General features: G+C 39.0%; 1 protein-coding gene and 1 long non-coding RNA gene across 5 annotated transcripts; both read left to right on the top strand.

Annotated features, from left to right (window-relative positions):
• The first annotated feature begins 2,025 nt into the window (after positions 1-2,025).
• On the top strand, positions 2,026-11,057 carry LOC131430251 (putative RNA-binding protein Luc7-like 2). Of its 3 annotated transcripts, none has more exons than XM_058595056.1 (6): positions 2,026-2,249; positions 2,413-2,507; positions 9,064-9,162; positions 9,239-9,822; positions 9,892-10,236; positions 10,289-11,057. In XM_058595056.1, the coding sequence occupies exons 1-6, from the start codon at positions 2,189-2,191 to the stop codon at positions 10,323-10,325; spliced, it is 1,221 nt and encodes a 406-aa protein (XP_058451039.1). In that variant the 5' UTR covers positions 2,026-2,188; the 3' UTR covers positions 10,326-11,057. The 3 variants fall into 3 exon arrangements, with proteins under 3 accessions (XP_058451039.1, XP_058451040.1, XP_058451041.1); XM_058595058.1 differs by having other exon boundaries at positions 2,231-2,249; positions 2,728-9,162; XM_058595057.1 differs by having other exon boundaries at positions 2,036-2,249; positions 9,892-11,057.
• A 2,088-nt stretch (positions 11,058-13,145) lies between these two features.
• On the top strand, positions 13,146-16,708 carry LOC131430250 (uncharacterized). Of its 2 annotated transcripts, none has more exons than XR_009229505.1 (2): positions 13,146-13,195; positions 13,552-16,708. It is a non-coding gene; the product is annotated as an uncharacterized LOC131430250 (long non-coding RNA). The 2 variants fall into 2 exon arrangements; XR_009229504.1 differs by lacking the exon at positions 13,146-13,195 and adding an exon at positions 13,426-13,481.
• Positions 16,709-21,310: the final 4,602 nt, after the last annotated feature.

Raw genomic sequence — 21,310 nt, 5'->3', positions numbered from 1 at the left:
AATTCCTTGCGTACCCAAGGTAGACTATCAAATGTCCCAGTTCGCGAGTTATTTAATTTAATTTATAATAGACCAATAGCGATTAAAACAGTGTTTAGATTAAATAATGAATGCCAACATATTGATATTCGAAATGTATCAGGTTTAAAGTACTATTGTGGATTGTGGACGCCACGACGCAGAAAAACTGATGTATATTAACTATGAAATAAACGTACAAACGCTACAGTTTTGAAGTATAATGAAGCGAATTTGATTTCCTAGTTCGCCTAGTAACATAAAATTCATTTAGTTTTTGGCGAAAATGTCTATGTCGTCCGTAAGCTCATAACTTGATAGGATTTTGTGAAAATCGTACCTCAGTTGTTGAGTCCGGCTCGTTGCAGTACACCTTCCAGGTCGAATGTTGAATAGTAGGCATGAGCGTCCGTCACCTTGTCTTAGTCCCCGGCGAGATACGAAAGAAACGGGATAACTGACCCGAAGCCCTTACGCAGTTTTGCACACCGTCCATTGTTGCATTGATCACTCTAGTCAGTTTCCCAGGAAAGCCGTTCTCGTCCATGATTTTTCATATCCCTTGATAAGCAGCTTGATAACCGCCTATGAGCTTATTCGTTCTGGATGACAGACGACGGAAGCACTTTTTAGGCTAAAACAATGAGAAAACCAAAGCCATCACTACATGTAAAACATACGAAATTGATGAGTATTTTAATTAACTTATACAATGAGTGTTAAAAGTGTGGGATTTATATGGAAATCATGTTACATGGAAATGTACATCAAAACAAGAAGACAGATCGTTGCAACCAGATTTCGAATAAATTTTATATGAATGGCACATTGTATTCCATCAAGGGAAAATATCTCACTTTAAACTTTGAACTAACTTAGGCAAATAAACTCATCTAATTTGAAATAGTCTCACCTAATACGCCCGAATAAAAAAAATTGTAGAAAAACAATACGATTTGCTGTTACAAAACCTGCCACAATTCGGCTTTGACCATTGAAAAATATTTCAATGTATTGTTATACACTATTCAATTAATTGTGAAAATGCTTTTACAATAGAATGTATAGGTTGTTAAGTATCGTAACAATTCATATCATAAAGTTTTCTCATACATATTTTCTTGGAAAACAATAAAATGTACAGTTTGCATATTGTTTGAAACACCACGTGTACAATAAATTCAATTGTAGAATCGTGAAAACAATATATTGAATCGTTGGAAATGAAAAAAATCTTTTCAAGATACAATATAATGCATTGTAACCCATAGATCTAATTGTGAATCAATTGTTTATGCTGTAAAATGTATGGTTTATTTTTTTACGGGCGGTCCTTCTTAAACATTTCTAAATTAAAAACTTTAACAAATCGCTTTGTGTTTGAAATGAAATGAATTTTTAAGGAAGGGCGAATCTTACAAAAAAATCGAGTTTCTCTTGTCTACGAACACACCCTGTCAGCTAGGAGCGAATTCGACATTTCTCTCACCTAGCGAAGTCTTGGAATTACATTCATTTTGTGGAATTTGGCATTACATTCATTTTGTGGAATTTCAACAGACTTTGCAGCCGATTCTTAGTGTACAGAATCATTACATGGCTAGTATTATGGATCCTACTGACACTAAAATTTCTCTCGTCTAATTACCTGCATTTGTCTTAATCGCAAAAACCAGTCAATTAGCCAAGGGCATAACTTCATCATTCACAAAAAATATAGAATTTACTCCGAATCTAAACAGGACGAAACTGTTATTATGTTGATTTGTTCAGGAAAAATTTCCATACCTTTTAAAGATTAACTTCGACTCATCAAATATTGATACGAACACGATACGATACTTTCGAAATAAGGTTTGAAACAAAATTTGAAACATTCATCGATGTTTTTTTCGATTTGCTCTCGATTCTAGTTTCGCCCTCCTTCGAAAAAACAGCTGATTTTATTTTCGGTGTGTGAATTTGTTATGTTTGGCAACACTGAACGTCACTGTCATCATTTTCGAAAAAAAGAAAGTGTTGACGAAGTGCAAATAAAATTGGTAACATTTTGTGCGTGTGTTCCTGGCTGTAGCTTCACGGATTCACAAGTGAAAAAAGCAATTATACTGATATTTGTCGGAATTTGTACATTTTCGCTACCGGAGAAACGAGAAAAACGTGCGTCACCATGACGGCACACGATCAGATGCGAGCAATGTTGGATCAGCTTATGGGAACGGCCAGAAATGGTAAGTTAAAAAAATGGGTTGCATTGTCCTGAGGGTGCGTACAGTCCACCATGTTTGTTTTCGACTGTTATGCTACGGCGACAACTGCGAAATAAAAAGCTGCTAACGAATGCAAAGAGAAAGTTGGTGCTATTCCAAATCAACCGAATTGTCCTCATTTCAGGTGAAACCAATCGATTCTCGACAAAGTTCTACGACAATAAAGTATGTAAGAGTTTTTTATTAAGCTGCTGTCCACATGAGATCCTCGCTTCAACGGTAAGTAGAACCGAACGGCCATCCGTTCAAGAGCGATTTTTCTTTTGTTGAAATCACAGGTAGAAAATTGACATACGTCGATTGTAACCATTCAGTAGTAGGATTCATACAATAAAGAATATGACTCGAGATATTTTTGTACTTTCTAACAAAACATTTGACCCGAGCGGCCACACTGTTAGCCAGATGCAACCAAATGTCCCCTCTGATTCTATTGCAGACACGTCGCTATTCCTAACAATTTCAGTTCTACTTCCTCGTGTTGGGAATTAAGAATGTAGTTTGGTTCTAGACCATAAAAATTACCCAGTCAAATCTGGTGTGACGATGTCAGTTGTAGACAATCCGATGATCGTAAGTACTATTCTAAACGCGAGACTGTGATCATCCTATAGAAAACAAAAAAAAAAGCGTTTTGTGTATTACCTTTTTCAAGCAGGATCGCTTTTGGTTTGTTTGAGTTGTGTTGAAGGATACGGTTAAGTTACGCTCGTCCAAAGCAAAGCAAATAACCGGGGCACATCGGACGCAGTTGCTCATACGTAAGTGTTTAGTTTCCTTTCTTCCAATCTGTACGAGCGTTATTAAGCGAAAATGTTTGCAACCGTAACCCGTGCTACGGCGCATACAGATTCACGCGATCTTCGCGTTCCGTTCTGCGTTTGTCGATTCGGTTGAATGTCATTGAGTTGAATGATTGAGTGATGTCCTTATTCGGTAAAGCTGTTGTAGTGAATTCGAAGGCGAATCAACGGAAAATTCATTAGAAGTTTGCTTCCGAAGTGCTGTTTGAGGAGTTCAGGAGGAGTTCGGTTATATTCCCAGATGCTGAACTTTGATTTTTTTAACATTCTAGGTCTCCGAGCATGTCTAACCGCTGGTAGTAACATTAATCTTTTAGATGTTGAAGACATAAATATATAAATACAGGATTGAAACTGAAAAATAACATTCGAAGATTAATTCATTGTTTAAATATCGCTTAAATTAGCCAAATGTTCTGAATGATGCATACTGAACCTCGTCTAGAGATGCACAGCATGAATATCCTAGTTTTACTTTTAAGTTACCTATGTTTTATTTTTCAAAAATTTATTTCTGTTGTCAAGTGTAGTTTTGTAGCAGTAAATGAATTCTGCACCTCAATAATAAACAAAAAGTATTTTTGCTTTGGTAAAAATACTGGTCGAACTAGATAACTACTATTCGAGTAACGTGTGCGCTGCGATTCGCTACAACAGCCCAGAAAAAATATCTTCAATCATTGTGCCACTGACTGATTAATCCTAATTTTACTTCACACCCCGTAGTTCGTGTCTCCAATAGTATTCAGAGCTGATTTGCACTGATGGGTACGTATATAAATCAAAATAAATTAACTAAATCAAAACAGTAAATCACCGCCATCAACGCCGCCGCCGTCGTCAAAGGCCTTTACGCGCGATTGGGTATGTACAAATCTACAAATCTTGTAACATCCTTGATCTACACAACAAAACACATTCAAAAAAGATTAAGAGACTGTAACTTGTTCTGGTGTCAATCGTGTAGCTTTGTAGTAACTACCAACAATTTCGAACGTTTCTGGATGGGTTCTGCTAACCGCCCCCTATCTCAGACGATGCAAAAGTGTGTCCTACTCGCTAGTGTCACCACATCTGTACTGCCGAGCCGAGTTCCCCACCAAACCCAAATGGCCGAGAGTTCGAACGTACGTATGCCATACCAATGTTTTCTGTTTGTTTGTTAACATGCTGTTTTCTGCTGATCGGACGGTAACTATTTGTACTGTTACGCACGAACCTTGCTTCGTCCGTAGCTAGAGATTCCTTTAGAGCCAAAGGCCGACGCCGGGAGTTTTCTTACTAAGTTAAAACAAAACAAAAAAAAATGAAATCCTTGAGTTGTAGGTATCCTTAGCTCGTGTGGCAAGGGGGAGATTGTGTTGCGTATTATCTTTGGTGAGTAAAAAAATAGCTACAAATTGCAACTGATGTCGTTATTTTCTAGGTCGAAGTTTATTCCGATTGACTGGAAAGTTAAAAGGAATCGACAGAATATTCGGATCGAAACGGTAAAGAAAATATGTGTTATGCTGTGCAACTTTCGTGGATGTGGGTTTCTATTTTATGATGTCGTAAGTTTTGTTCCCTGGACTGGGCAGAATTCTTAGTGTCACTAGAATCGTAGCACTAGTCACGCAGCAATGGTTCTGCACGTTAAGAATTAGAAAAATTGTCCTTCGGGAAAATACAATCCAATTTTCCAATCTTTTGACAGTTTATAAGGAAACATATAAAAAACAAAATTATCTTTTGAATACAGGAATTTTTGATTTTCTGAAGTATGAATCGAACGAGACAAGCGATAGTCGGTTAGTGCCAAGTTCAGACTATAAGGCGGGTAAAACAGTAACATGTGACTGAGCATTGTCGTGACGAACAATTCCTCGTGTTTCTATATTTTGTTCGTTTACCGTTCAATGTCCGCTTTAAATTGGGTTGATTCATTTGACGGATTACTGACGGTCATAATTTCTTTCACAAAATGTACGCTACCAACGTAAATGTTCAAATATAAAGTGGTTTACAGATGTACTAGTTTTCATTGTGACGATCCTCATAGACTTTTCTGAGATCTCACTTTCCTACTGGAAGGATAATCTCTGCAAACACTGGATATTAAGAATAGTGATTGTAATGATTTTCTTGATTGCAGATGTCAAGATGCAATAAATTGGGTTTATGCTTAAAAAGGCGGTCGTTGCTCAACAAATTCCAAGTTGGCATTGTCGTTGTTGTTATTGTTTTAGCGGTGATTAGTTTCGAGAAAGATAGTGAATAGGATTACCTCGAATGCATCCCTCGCCCGACAACTATTTTATCTGCGGAAAAACGAATTTGAATTTAGAGAGTTATTCGTTTAACTCTACGGTTTATCATATCATGCAATAGTTGCGTTGTAATACCCATTCCTGGAGACATAACTAAGTGCAAATTATAACTGACTACAGATCTAATTACTAGAAGTTTAATAATGCGTGGGAGATGCGCATTGTATTGTCTAAGTGAGCTGTCAATACTCAGAATAAGGCTTGTTTTAAGTCTTTCAGCATGAATCGTCATAAAAATCTCCGTAAATCTTCGTCGTTTTGTGAAAAGTAGTAGTGAAATGTGAATGTTGATTTTTATTAGGCTAATCTTGAAATGCATTCTCCAAGCCCCTTGGGACTTTACTACAACATCAATAGGTAATAGAGTTGATTTTACACCACTCGGTGGCGTTTCTATCTTCAGCCATTTCAATTTTTATACTTGGCTAAAATATGAAAGCTTACGAAGGAAAGTTAACAAAACTTCTTCCATGGCTTACGCCCAAAAATTCAACCAGCTGTTTAAATTATAGGCTAAAAAGAAACCATTCGGAAAGACCCTAGACCTAATGCATTACCGACTCATAACAATCAGTACAAAGAGCTCCGGCGTAACAACCAACTACATAGAAAAAATAAATTGTCACGATATGTAAATCAACAGTAAAATGAAACAGACTTAAGATGAATCGAAAATTTGATTGAAAACCAATAGCAATGGAAAACTTATGTCGTTTTCGCTGGAGAGAACAGAAACTGACCCAGGGTAGTTTCATCAAACAAACACTTTTCACAAAATTGTGTTGTTTTCGCACTTAGCAACGGGGATTTGAGCAAACCTGATATAAAAACCAGGTTCGAACTGACTCGATTTACAGTTTTACAACATTGAAACTAGGATCGAAACTAGCTTCAAACAAACGATTTGACAGCAGTTAGAGTGAAAACTGGATTCGGTTTGGCATCAAGCGAAAACGACATTTATCAGAATGCATTGATTTTCCAATGAACAGGATTCTAGACTTAAACTATTTAAATTTTAAATTTTGCATGTAAAGTTTATTGGAATATAAAAAACTGTAAAGTAACTTTGAATTCAATTTCTTGCTCCAACATAAAATAAATGATAAATGATAAAATCACGACGAATTTACATTGCCTCTTTCCGTGTAGTAAAAAAGAGGAAACAATCTTTTTAAAAATTTAAATGAAATGAAATGATTTTTATAAATTTAAATAGAATGCAACGTATAAATAATAAAGGTTAAAAATGATCGAAATGTAATTAAACACATCGTCTTCCGAAAAATGTTCTTGACAGAAACTACTTCGTTCATATCTTTGAACTTAAAATGTGTAAATGTTACTATTTAAAATATTGTTTTCACTCCGAATGCTGATCAAAATAGCGCAGGCTATCGCTACGCTAATTCAAAAGGGTCATTCAAACGCTGCGCCCGTTGTGTATTCGAGACATGCAACATGCTGCACTCCTGTTACTTATATAAATCAAATTGATTCTAAATAGCATTTTATTGGGTTTAATCTTAATAGTGTAATGAAATCAACCTGCTGGAATTAAAACAGGAATCGAAATATTCTCAGTTGTGAATCAGTTCCGAATTTATTCAGTAGAAATTTTTTATCGAATAATAATGAAAATATAATTTAATCTTGCACGAAACACTTCGGTATCGAACTCAAGCGTTCGAGGTTCCGAGTTTTGTGGACGCTTGTGTCGGAAGTGATTTTTTCAGTCACCGAATAGAATTTTTCAACCGTTGTTTGAATAAGTATTGCCTTTGTGATTTTAACGATTTATTCTGGCATGTCGAATTCTTTTTTTATCAGAAGTCAAATTAAGCTTCCTGAAATAATACAAAGTAAAGAAAATTGCACTAACAACTTTTCTCGAAAAAATATTTTGTTAAGAAAGACGCAAGCGAGACGATTTTGTGTAAGGATATTGAAAGAACATTTACGGTAGGTTACGTCTATTTTGGATAGGATATTTCCAAATATTTCATATATTAATATTGATCACTTCTGGGAATCCAAAACAAATGGAAAAAGACATCACAGTTACACCATCTGGTGACGGAAAAAGTTACTAATTTTACATTGTTCAATAGTTTGCATTTAGCGTGCACTAAAATCTGAAATGTCAAAACTAATTGAATATGATGTCCACTTAGAGGTGGGTACTTTTCTATATTTTAAATGTGTTTTTCCTGATGACATAAAACATCGTTTATAAGCAATACGGCAATCAAAATAATAAACCGATCAAAGTTATGTGCAGAGTTAGAATTAAACTCATCGTCTTCACATTCAAAAGTGATGAAATGTTGGTAAAAGTGAATTGGTTTCTAAAATCAAGAAAATGTAATATTTTCTTCGGAAATGTTAACGAAATTCTGGAATAAGCATTACGATGAATTCGTTTCGTTCTGCGTTAGCACTTAAAGTATGACATAGATAGAAAATAAATCTCACATACATTTATTTCAAAAGAGATTTTTCATTTAACAATGTATCATCTCTCGAATTAGTAAAAGATTTTATTTTAAGCCGTGTTTACAGCTTTTTTTCGTGCAGTGCGTATGGAGAAATGTTTTATATATTCGGGTTTTTTTATTCTGTGTACTGATTGGAAAAGCTGTCATATGTACATAAACAAATTTGTAGTGTATTAGTAACCTTTTTTGCCACTGCAATGTTACTGTGATGTCCCTCGTAAATCGCGAGAGTTATCCATATTGATATATACACTGGGGTGTCTTTTTACGCGGATTTTTTAATGCGGTTTCTTTTTCCACGACTTTCTTTACGCGGATCTCCGAAGTTACGCGGATTCCCAGTTACGCAATTTTTTCGGCATCAAAAAAAAAAAATGTAATATTATTGATTCTTCGTAATACGGTAAACAGTAAAAGTTTAATTACGACTATATATGTTAAAAAGGAAAACAAATTGAGCTTTCGTTTTGTCTTTGAATTCTTAGTGCATAGAAGTTTTGACATGAAACGCTGGTTAGGCGTGAAATTTAACCCTACTGGCCTATATCTGCACCAACGCGCATTTTCTTCGGTGCGTCCCGAAGCATGGAATATTTATGTTTAATGAAAAACGTAATGAATCTATTTTCTGTTAATCTAATAAACCAAAAGTGTGTTGAAAATATGATCGTATATAGCTTTGAATATTACTTGCATTTGTTACACAGTAGGTAACATCATTATATAACCAGATATTCTGTACACAGTGTACATTCACGGTGCTCTGTTTAATACAGCTAACATCATTGGTTTTCATTGATTTAAACCCAGTAAAGATAAAAATCACTGTGGGAGATACTTGAGTATGAAATAATTGAGTTTGGGTATTCGTTTGCAACTCATTGTTTTGTAGCTTTATATAAGATGAATTTTTGCTGGCCGTCGTTAATAATTATAATGATACTTCCTATTGGTACGATAAATTCAAATTCATCACGGATAGTGGTCACAGCATAACACACATGGTCGTTAAGCCGTTAAGCAAACAAAAAATCGCATAACGTTAACCTGAATCCAGAAGTACTGGAATATCGAACTCGAATATTAGTCGTCTGGATTATCCGCGTGTCCATCCCGAAGCCTAATTTTCTTTCGTTTTTCTTTTTTCTTCCAATATTTTGCATAGCGTATGGACCTAGGCGAGTGCCCGAAGGTACACGATCTTGCGCTCAGAGCCGATTATGAGAACGCTTCGAAATCGAAAGATTACTACTATGATGTTGATGTAAGTTTTGTGGAAATTCGTTATTTTTGTTTGCTGGCTCCAATAACATATGTTTTGTCCATTCCGATACATCCAGGCAATGGAGCACTTGCAGGCCTTCATTGCCGATTGTGACCGACGAACGGAGGCGGCCAAGAAGCGCCTGGCAGAAACGCAGGAAGAGCTGACGGCGGAGGTTGCCGCCAAGGCCAACGCCGTACACGAACTGGCAGAGGAGATTGGTAAGAAACTTGCGAAGGCAGAAGCTTTAGGTGAAGCCGGACAGGTCGAGGAAAGTATGAAGCTGATGTCGGAGATTGACGAGTTGCGTGCGAAGAAAATCAAAGCCGAACAGGAGTACCGGAGTGCGATTCCGGCTAGTAGCTATCAGCAGCAGAAGCTGCGTGTTTGTGAAGTTTGCTCGGCTTATCTCGGAATTCACGACAACGATGTTCGATTAGCGGATCATTTCGGCGGTAAGCTTCATTTGGGTTTTTTGGCCATTCGGGAAAAGCTCATAGAGCTCGAGAAGACGGCATTGCCCCGGCAGAAGGAACTGAAGAGAAGTGGTCGCCGAGATGGAGATTTTGACGATGGTCGCGGAAGACCCCGATTTGTGGGAGGACGTGAACTTGATAGGCGATCACGAGCTCTTGTCCGAGAACGGGAACGACGTGAAAAGTAAGCAACAACCTAATGATAAATAATTCTAATTTCATCTAATCAAACACGTATTTTTCCATTTACCAGTATGGAGGAAGCGAAGCAACCTGAAGCAATCCCAGAAGAACAACGCCATTCCAAAAGTCGGGAGCGCTCGAAAAGCCGTGAGCATGTTTTGGAACGTGACCGGGACCGTAATCGTGATCGCGATCGTAACCGAGACCATGACCGAGACCGGGATCGGGACCGAGATCGTGATCGTGAACGAGATCGTGATCGTGAGCGAGATCGTGATCGTGAACGAGATCGTGATCGTGATCGTGAGCGAGATCGCGATCGTGATCGCAACCGTAATCGTGGTGATCGCGATCGCGACCGTGACCGTGACAGGGATCGGCGCCGTCGTTCGCGTTCAAGGGAGAGATCAAGGCGGTAAGCATTATCTCTCACGCAGTCGGTAGAACCATGTTTACTTTCCACACAGCCGACATCAGGAACAGAACCGGTGCTGGCTGGAGTGATATGCTTTTCAGAATTCCCATCCCCGATCACGGGAACCCGTGTTTATCGAGCAAGCAACAGCAGCAGCAGCAGCATGAATCGTAAGAAATTCTTTTATTCAATTTCACTTAACACATTTTTTCCAAGTGTGAATGATGTAGAAAATGAAGTGTTTAGTGTGTAGTGATGTGGTGTGGGTACGAGTTTACCCATCAAGTTAACAACAAACAGGACACGAAAACTACCTACAAAATTAAATCAGTAATTTTTAACTAATTCAAATAATGATAACGACAGAAAAGTGCAGTAGCTTAGAATTCACTCGGTTCATAACAGATTCACGCATTTTCCGTTCATCTCATCAGTGTTCTTTCTTTACACGATCGGCGGTGTGTTCTATCAGGATGCAAATGCGATGATTGGTAAGAAAAATATTTTTGTATTTCTTAAAAAACGTACTTTGTAAGCGTTGTTTGACCTGATGAAATTCACCTCTTATGTTTCATTATTACTAGACTCGCAATTAAGTATAGTTTCACTTAAAAAAGAATAATAATTCGTATTCGTCCATTTAATTGTTATCTTGTATTGTATTGCTACCAAAAACAATACAAAGAATATTGTGTCCCATCCCTTTTGAATATAACATCGCAATAAATAGATGTTTTTAGTTCTAAGATTCAACGGATGAATTATCATAAATATGATTATCGCTACATAGGTGTATATTGAATAAATAATGAAGACAAGTAGTTTTGTTTGTGTCGAACAATAAAAGAAAAAAAGCCCCAGTTTTCTACTCTTTCGGCTCTCGACAATTGCATGGCCTAAAATTGAACGAAACGAAAATAATCGGAATCCTAGGTTGTTTAATAATTTACCGCTTGTCTGTTTACTTAGGTAGACAGTTAGGTAATTGCGCCACGGTGTAATCTAAAAAGTTCAAGTTGAAATGCTACCTCGTACTAGTATCCGTTTACCTTTGCCGTTGCGTTTACCTTTTCGGAACAAACTGGACCCCTTTCTCTGCATACCATTCTTGAACGACTTGACAGCTTGCCAAATCTGGCCAAAACATTACGGAATGGTCGTGGGATCGAATGAACGGCAAAATTCGTTTTTGGAGACACTTTTTTTGGTATAGTTCCGATGTCATTGTCTTATTTGTAACGAAAATTTTCGTTTTTTTGCCACAGCTGCAAATGCCCAGCCAAATCATGAATTTTCTTGCAAATTTTTAGGCAAATACAAATTTCAATTTGGCTGGAACATCCCCCGAGCGGTTGCCAAGTAAAATTTTTGATCTGGGATTTGCCCGAAGTCAGCTTTGACATAGGTTTTATCGTCCATCAGAAGACACCCGTCGAACTTGGTCAGCACCTGGTCATATAGTTTCCGAGCACGAATTTTAATCACACTATTCTGTTTTATGGTCCGATTTGGATGTTTGCTAGCTCGATACGACTTGATTCCTTCCCGGAGTCGAGTTCTCCTCACGGTACTATGGCCAGTACCGAATTTTCTGGCCAAATCACGGTAAGACAGATTAGGATTCCTCCTAATCGTGTTCAAAATCTTACCACGCATTTCCGGTCGACAGTTACACTCCGACGATTGGCTTGAGGCTTCCTAATCATCGTCAATGTTTCCTTATACCGTTTGATAACGCGCCAAACGATATTTCTGGGCAATTTCAGCTGTTTATGGTATGTTCACATTAGCGCTGATATCAAGTGATATACGGATATACTTGATATCCGATGATATCATGTGCGATATCACTTGATATCCCATATAATTTGATGTCAACGCGTATCACCATTTTGGCATGATATCCGGGATATCATGTACGATATCATGTCGAGTAGTCAAAAATCGCAACTAGCAACACGGATAATGGCATTGAACGCACTCATTTATGAACGTCACTTTGAGAGTGACAATAAACAATCATTATAATTTCAAATTTTTCAACGAATACTGGCGTTCGGAGACCATTTATTGCACCACCAACCAATGTCCACCAGGAGCGCCACAATATGAGCAAAAGTTTGTTCCAATTCTAAATGAAGCAAGCTTTACTAGTGTCGATAGGATCGTAGGACTAGCCATGCAATGTTTTATTACGCTATAAGAATCGGCTGCGAAGTCTGTTGAAACACAATGGTAAAAGTTCACAAGAAGGAATGTGTGCTTCTTTGTTCAATATCGCACGAAAAAGGGACCCTCTCTTCTGTAAGCTTACACACGTCTTATGCCCCGTTTACACTTCTGCTGGCTGCCAGCATGCTGGTGTCAGTGTACTGCCCTCTTAGGAAAAAACGTTCAACTGTGGTCCAATGATCCAAAGTATTAGACCAACGAAGGACCACCGTTGAACGTTTTTTTCCTCAGAGGGCAGTACACTGACACCAGCATGCTGGCAGCCAGCAGAAGTGTAAACGGGGCATTACCTGCTTGATGGTCGTATGCTGAAAGATGGCGTCTCATGATCGGTGCCGCCTATAAAGCGCGGGATGCCTTTATGTATCTTGAATGTTCATGCACAAGGTTGTTATATCATGTTCAGTTCGGGTCACTGTGGCTTTGAGTGCTTCAGCTTGTACCACACATCCACTTCTTTCTCAAAAAAAAAAAAAGAAAAAAAATTGTAATAAAAACGATAATATCCAATATGCGTCGATCGTGTCCGATTATCTGGCCAAATACACGTTGAAAATAAATATCCACCTAAGTTTGAGTACTATTTGGGGAGTGTGCAAATATTCGGGTTTGACAAAATACCAAAAAAATGAAAGGCAAGGGTGCCAGTCTTGCGAATGAATATATTGATTAACGGACTTTGTTCCAGATCTCGCTTGCCTGCCTTCTTGGGGTTTAATTGTTTTGTGTGAGAACTATAGTAGTTTGTATATAAAATTAGTTCTATTACGTATTAAGTATTTTAATAAATAGTTTTATGATTTTCTTGGCTATTCTTTAGGCTTTGTATGATTTTTCGTTCCAAATATTCCTTCAATAATTAGCTCAATGTTTCTCGACAAAATTCACTGGGTATCCGCAGGACACTCACTATAGTATTATCGGCAACTCTGCGTGGGTTTGACAATATCAGAGAAAGTCAGCAAAGAAAAGAGGTTTGCGGTGTTTGCACATCGGCACTGATTTTTTTCAAAGTTATGTTTAGCGTTTCTGTAGTGTTTATAATTTTAATTTATTTATTCTCTTTTGTTTTATTCATTTTAGATCAAACAGATATAATACAGAAGGATGTTTAGTGAGCGTAATCGTTCAGAAATACCGGTGTTCGTTTCTCGCGTGTCGGTCGCTTGGATGTGTTCGGACTTGTTTCAGTGTTTTGATTACCTCTGCTAGGAGAACTAGTGGATGTTGATGATTCGCGCCACGGTCTGACTTTTTTTGTTTGGGATGCATGTCGCTTGGATATTTTTCCACGATTATCAGTGAGGACGAGGCTGCCGTTATGTTCCTTTAATACTGTGTGTCTTGTCGGAGAGAAACGCGGATCTCCTTTCAAACGATTCTGCTTGACAACGACAACTTCATCTCCCGGTTTAATTCTACAGTGTCGGGCACCCCGTCGCGCGTCTTCGCGTTTTTTTCCAGCCAATTTGGCCTCGCGATCTCTCTTCTCCAAGAGGGCTTCATCGAAATCTGATTCGCGGTGTTGAAGCAAGGGTAATCCTCTTTTGATTTTCCGTCCGTACATCACCTCTTCTGGTGGAACTTTTGTAATACTGTGTGCAGCCGCATTATGGGCGTTCACCGCTTTTCTTAGTTCTTCAACGTAGTTTGTTTTCTCTGCGATAGCCACTGCCATAGCTTTGTTGATTAGCTTCATGTAGCTTTCAGCCAAACCATTTTGCTGGGGAAATAGAGGTGTCGAGTAAACTATTGTGATATCCCGTTGTTTGCAATAATCCGCAAAATCTTGCCCATTGAATGGTGGACCATTATCCGTTTTAATGACTTTTGGGAACCCTTCTCTTTCAAATATGTCATTGAGTATATTTTTGGTGCATTCAAAACTAGTTGTTTTAACCGGTTTAGCTATGACGTATCTTGATTTATAGTCGACCACAACCAGGATAAGTATACCGCCAAACTTTATATAGGGGCCGTTGAAATCTAATGCCACAGTATCCCAAGCTGTCTTTGGGATGAATATTCGTTCCATAGGTGTTGTCCTCTCCGGTTTGCCGTTGACACAACAAATTTTGCATGATTCCACCCAATTAGTTATGTCTTTTGGCATTCCTGGCCACCACACACGTTGTCGCATGATACTCTTCATTTTTGCTGTTGATGGGTGACCTTCGTGTGCTACCTCCAAAGCTCGCGTTTGGAGAGCATTTGGGATTACCGCACATCCGGTTTTGGTGAGTATACCATTTCGAGCCGACAGATTCTTCTCAACGGTACGATACCTTTGCAAATCATGTGCCCAAACTCCAGTTTTCAACGCGTTCAGCACTTTTTGCAGCATCTCATCTTGGTCTGTAGCACCTTTAATGTCTGCTTCCGTTAGAATATTTATCAAGTTTGCTTCGAGAGTTGCTAGTTCCCATGGGCTGTTTTCTTCGTCGAACGCTGTGTCATCCCCATTGTAAAGCCTAGATGATGGATCGGCAATATTGTCCGTACCACGGATATACTCGATGTCGTATCGATAAGGGCTTAATCTAAGTGCCCAACCATCGGCACGAGTCATTGCACGCTTCGAGTCTTCCCTCGTTCTGTTGAGTATAAAGGCAACACCTTGCGCGTCAGTACGGAGCGTGAAATGTCTGCCAAGTAGAAAGTAAGAGAAGTGCTCCACTGCCCAGACTGCCCCCAATGCTTCTCGCTGGTTTTGAGCATAACGCTTTTCTGTATGTGTCAGCGACTTAGAGGCGAAACTAATGATACGTGGCGCTTGATTCGTCTGTTCTTGCACGAGAACAGCGCCCAATGCAACGGGGGAGGCGTCCGTGTAGAGAACAGTTTTGTCGTCCTCTGAGAAAAATCCTAGCGATATCGTGCAATCAATAATATTCTGCTTAATTACGTTGAATGCGTGCCTTTGTTCGTTACCCCATGACCATGTTTTAGAGGTTGTAATGCTCCATAATGGACTAGATATATCAGCCAAATTTTTTAAATATGGACTGAGGAATGATGCCAATCCCAGGAAACTCCGAAGCTCTGACAGTGTTGTCGGCTCTCTGAAATTTTGTACAGATCGTATCTTCTCCTTATCGATGTGAAAACCATTCTCATCAAGTTCGTGACCTATAAATTGTATCTTGGTCTTGTCGAACTCGCACTTGGCCGTATTCAAGGTCAGGTTATTTGCTCTCAAAATTTGTAGTACATTTGCAACTTCTGTGTGTAGCCCATCCAAAGTGTCCGAGAAGATGAGAAAATCATCGATGTATATGATTATGTTCTTACTTGCATCTTTTAGGATTCTCGTCATTTCGCGCTGGAATATTTCTGGGGCACAATTTACACCAAACATGAGTCTGGTAAATCTATACATGCCGTTTTCCGTCAAAAAGGTAGTCAAGTCTCGGGATTCATCGGACAATTCTAAGTGGTAAAACGCATTTTTCAAATCAAGCTTTGTAAAATATTTTGCCCCATGAAGTTTGACTTTCATCTCTTCAAGTAATGGCAACCTGAAATATTCGCGGTTGATCACTTTGTTAGGTGCACGCATATTTACCACGAGGCGGAAATCGTTCTTCCCCTTCGCCACCGCGGACATGCCGCTGATCCAACCAGGAGCGGATGTAACCTTTTCTATGATTCCTTGAGTCTCCATTTCATGTAGCCTCAGTTGTGCTGCTGCTCTGTAGGCTGCTGGTATATTATAGTATGCGGTTTTAGTAGGTGGTACTGATTTATCGATGCTGAATTTGACTTTTACTTTTGGTATTTTTGGGAATATAAAATTATTATGCAATGACGTACATTGATTGACTGCGCCCCCGACATGTAATAGTCCAATGTCGCTTGATGTAGAACGCCCCAGCAATGACCGCGTACCTTTCGGAATGACAAAGAAAACAGCTGGTATACCTGGCCTAGCCGATGCTGCAGCAACGATAACGCCTTTGACAGAACACTCGATGAACATCGGCTCTTGAGTCCTATATGCATGCAACTTATTAGTAGGTGCTTCCAATATTTCTAAATTTGCTTTCCCTGTCTGGGATTCTCGTTTCAGCTGAGTCCAATCGGTTCCTCCTATAACATTTACGTCTGCGCCTGAATCAATTAGGAATCGGATAGGTGAAGATGATCCAATGGAACAAGGGATTACAACATCTTCGAGTGAAAGGGCGTTGAGCATCTGAATTGAGTGGAAATATAACAAGAAATATAACAAGAAATATAACACAGTGTCAGTGATTTTGTGTAGTCAGTACTGTTTATTAAGATTTTTTCTATTAATATAAAAATTACTGTTCATTGATCGATACCTGTTTGTTCTCCGGGATATGGTCGTCTGAGATATCAGATTCATCATGGAATCTGTTGTTAGTTGGTCTGCTATGAATGACATTGACTTGTTTTTGTCGGCAGACCGCTGCAAAGTGACCACGTTTACCGCACACGTTGCAGTTACGGTTGAGTGCCGGGCATATACCATTTCGATGATTAACGAGGAAGCATCTGGTGCATCTTGAACGCCGATCGGATGGTCGTTGGCTAGAGTCATTGTAACGTTGCTGGCTTTTTGGGGGTCCACCATTCCTGTTGTTTGTATTCAGACGCTTACGGTTTACTTGGTCGTAGGGCTGCCGACTGCGGTCGCTTCGGATTTCCAGCACGCTGTGTTCATCTCGTTGTTTAATTTCCGATTCGAAAGCTTCATTGCGTGTCGCCGATTGAACGATAAAATTCGTATCGTAGCCGTATGTTCTTGATTGTTTTACCAATTCTCGGTTCCTGAGACCAGTCAGGAGCTGAGCCCGGACGAATCTGTCCTCATCTTCAATGCTGTAGTTGCAGGATCTAACCTTGCACATTAATCTTGCGTGAAAAGCAACTGCTGATTCGCCATTGGCTTGCGTCATTTTTGAAAACGCTTCGTGCTCGGCGGCAGTATCCGTCATAGAGCGTAAGTACTGCTGAATGTTTGTCACAAACGTGCTGTAACAGCCGGGGTTTGATAAACTTGGGCGCAATTTGGCGGCTTTTACGATTCCTTGCATTTCGTCTCCCATTGAGAGGAACAGTAATTGAGTTCTTTTGACGGGGTAGGTTACATTGCTAAGTGATGCCGCTATTTCAAAATTTTCAACGTACACACTTAAATTTTTTAGCTGAGTCTCGGCAATAAAATGCCGAGATTCGCACAGCCGAGTAATCAGCAATCATCTCGGCAAAAATAAAATTACTGAGCGTCTCGGCACCCTCAAATTTGACAAACGTCAAATATTGCCGAAATCGTCAGCATAAGATTTACTGTGTTCTCAGTGAAACGTTCACTGAATATTCGGCAATCCAATGAAACGAAAAAATGAAAAAATAAATGACCGAATCATCAGTAATTAAAAATCTAGTCAATTAATTTTGTTTGTAATTTCTCAACATTATAAACACGCCATTCAGGATCAAAAATTCATTTTATTAACACTTAAAGGAGGCTTACAAATTTGTTGTCAGTAGTGCTTAAAGCCTCTACCTGAAAACATGTAGTGACGTCTCTACCTGAAAACATGTAGCGGCGTTTCCAGATGCGGCCACCTTGAGTCGAGCTGGAAATATGAAAATAAAAATATATATTGATTTTTGGCTTACAAAAATGTTCAATATTTAATTATGCATATACGGTATTGTTCAAAAAATAAACTTACTTTGATCTATTGAGTTATTCCATGCATTGGGTTATTTTTCGCATATTCCCCAAAGCTTTGTCTCGAGGACGCCTTGAGTCCCGTGTTGGGTGTTTTTCCCTTATAATCGCGAGTGCTCTGATAAAGTCGCTTTTTATAAAGCAAAACATGTTACTATATTTATTCAATATTTTTACTTGCAAGTGGTTCCACGCTTCTTCGGAAATTATCCATTTTTTCACTCGAGAATTTCATCAGAAAATAATCGCACAATGCGAAGCGAAAATGTAACGCGGCAATAAACGACAGCTGTCGTGCTGAATCTCGGCAACAGCTAACGCATATTCCGAAATCTCGGCAAACGTCTCTGCTGATGTCGGCACATCTGTTGTTTACTGATAAATTCAGCAAGCAATTATGCCAAATTTCGGCAAAGCGAAGCATTTTACCGAAATATCAGTGAATGCATTTAACGAAGTTCAGAAACATGCGTATTGATTACTGAGCAATCAGTAAATTTACGTATTGCTGATCAGTTTCGGCATTTTATTATGCCGAGCTCAAGAAATGGTTTTGAGTGTGTAGCGGTTCCACTCCTCCCACATCTTGTTTGCGGCAATCCCGCTCGGGAAAGCTTTCAGGTGATCCCATCGTATATGTGAGGTGGAGTATTCGGCTCTCCCGCATTGGTCCGTTTCATTCGAAAACTTCCAGCTCTTATCAATTTCATCGGAGTGTGTCGGTGGTGCTTGGAAGCGATTCAATGCGTTGTTTATGTTTTCGATCATCTTTTCCATACGATTGATCCGATTAGCGTTTACCTGTTCAAGTACTGTTTGCCGTGGCACCGCTTCTGGAGCAGGTGAAGAAGTATGAGGGGATTCTGACGGTAATGTCGGTGAACCTACTGTCTCATCAATAGGACTGCTTTGCTTTGTGGAGTCGTCACAGCTATCTTGACTAACGTCTTCATCGTTACATTTATCGTCAAAACCACTATGCGACAATTCTTGATTCACCGTTTCTTCTGTAGTTTGTGTAAGTACTTCGTCGTCCTCCGATGATGTACTTTCGATGCGCCGGACATATCTTCCTCGTCTGTACATTTTACCAAATTTTTCCACTTGTCTGTAATGTACATGAAATGTCTTCGATTACTTCATTGTATATATTCTGGAGCGCAATTGTGGAATTCGCTACACAATTAAAATGTAATTGGCAAAAGAATTAGCATTTTTTTCACTAGAAAAATCTTCAAAAATAGATTCGTTACAACACAGGATGTTTCTCTATGGTAGATTAAACAACTGACTCGCTGATTGCGGTTTTCAAACTAGATATGCGCAGTCATGTTTATGCGGTTTGCGTTGTTTTTCTTACGTGCCGGGTACATTGGCATGTATAGCGCGCGGTACTACTGACCCGCTCAGCGCGGTACTTTTGACCCGCTCAGCGCGGTACTTTTGACCCGCTCAGCGCGGTGCTCTTGACCCGCTCAGCGCGGTGCTCTTGACCCGCTCGGCGCGGTGCTCTTGACCCGCTCATTTTGGTCGAAAAAAAAACATCGAAATTTCAATTGAGTAACGCACTTTTATTCTGGAATTTCCGAGCGGTCCCTTTTTTTGTGAGACAGAGTTAAGGTTCGTTTTAAATTTACTTTGCAAGAATTAAGTATTAGAAGAAAAAACTACTGGCAGGATCGCCATTGTGCTTCTTTGTTCAATATCGCACGAAAAAGGGACACTCTCTTCTGTAAGCTTACACACGTCTTACCTGCTTGATGGTCGTATGCTGAAAGATGGCGTCTCATGAGCGGTGCCGCCTATAAAGCGCGGGATGCCTTTATGTATCTTGAATGTTCATGCACAAGGTTGTTATATCATGTTCAGTTCGGGTCACTGTGGCTTTGAGTGCTTCAGCTTGTACCACACAGAATGTAATGAATTATTTACGTTTCGCATTCAGCTCATCAGTGCATTAGCGGATTATGTTGATCTACTAATGCCACCTCGCGGATCAACATAATCCGCTAAGCAGACGTAAAGTCGTTGCTACTTACAACGCAATTATTTTACACTAATTGTGCCATGTCTATTCTGACGTGCCGAAAGTAACGAAACCAATTGACGGCAATGCGAAATGTAAATAATTCAATTTAGTCATGTGCACTTTAGCACAAACTGGAACCCAAGAGGTTCCAAACCCCCAAATGACTAGGAATGTTATGTCAAGACTTCGCTTACTTGTTACCAAAAACGATTTGTGAGCTTATTTTTGAAATGGTAGTTCGAAGTACCTTTTTTCAAAGATGTCCACACAAGTTTATACACTCTGCAAAATCGAATCAATTGAAAATTCTTAAATTCAATAAGCAGTGTTATATTTTGTGTGTGCTTAGCATAATTTTTGAGTAAAAAAACAATAATGGGTAAAGGGTGCACGGAATCAAATTGCATCACAAGAAAATATTCGGCAAAAGTCACCTATTCAACCGATCATCTCCAAACTTTCAGGACATCTAATTAAAAATATTCAACTTTTTTCCATGTTTGCTTTATTCAATTTCAATACCATATCCAAATGAACGTACCTTCCTCTTAGCACTACTAAAGCTATGTATATTTAGAATCCGGAATATTAAAATCATCTACATCTTGGTAACGAATTGACGTACAAAAAAAAGGTAATAAAGGGTGATTTTTTAAGAGCTTGAGAACTTTTTTAAACAATAAAACGCATAAAATTTGCAAAATCTCATCGGTTCTTTATTTTAAACGTTAGATTGGTACATGACATTTACTTTTTGAAGATAATTTCATTTAAATGTTGACCGCGGCTGCGTCTTAGGTGGTCCATTCGGAAAATCCGCTTTTTTATCGACAAATTTTGTTCAGCGATGAGGCTCATTTCTGGTTGAATGGCTACGTAAATAAGCAAAATTGCCGCATTTGGAGTGAAGAGCAACCAGAAGCCGTTCAAGAACTGCCCATGCATCCCGAAAAATGCACTGTTTGGTGTGGTTTGTACGCTGGTGGAATCATTGGACCGTATTTTTTCAAAGATGCTGTTGGACGCAACGTTACAGTGAATGGCGATCGCTATCGTTCGATGCTAACAAACTTTTTGTTGCCAAAAATGGAAGAACTGAACTTGGTTGA

This window comes from Malaya genurostris, chromosome 2, assembly GCF_030247185.1.
Source record: "Malaya genurostris strain Urasoe2022 chromosome 2, Malgen_1.1, whole genome shotgun sequence".
Taxonomy (NCBI): Eukaryota; Metazoa; Arthropoda; class Insecta; order Diptera; family Culicidae; genus Malaya; species Malaya genurostris.
The sequence above is the reverse complement of the archived record's forward strand: the minus strand, read 5'-3'. Positions and strand labels throughout refer to the sequence as shown.

Excerpts from the sequence above, each read along its gene's own strand:
- LOC131430251 (XM_058595056.1), top strand. The coding sequence starts at position 2,189 with ATGACGGCACACGATCAGATGCGAGCAATGTTGGATCAGCTTATGGGA. Across the intron at positions 2,250-2,412 it reads TATGGGAACGGCCAGAAATG|GTGAAACCAATCGATTCTCG; the intron begins GTAAGTTAAAAA and ends TCCTCATTTCAG. Across the intron at positions 9,163-9,238 it reads ATTACTACTATGATGTTGAT|GCAATGGAGCACTTGCAGGC; the intron begins GTAAGTTTTGTG and ends CGATACATCCAG.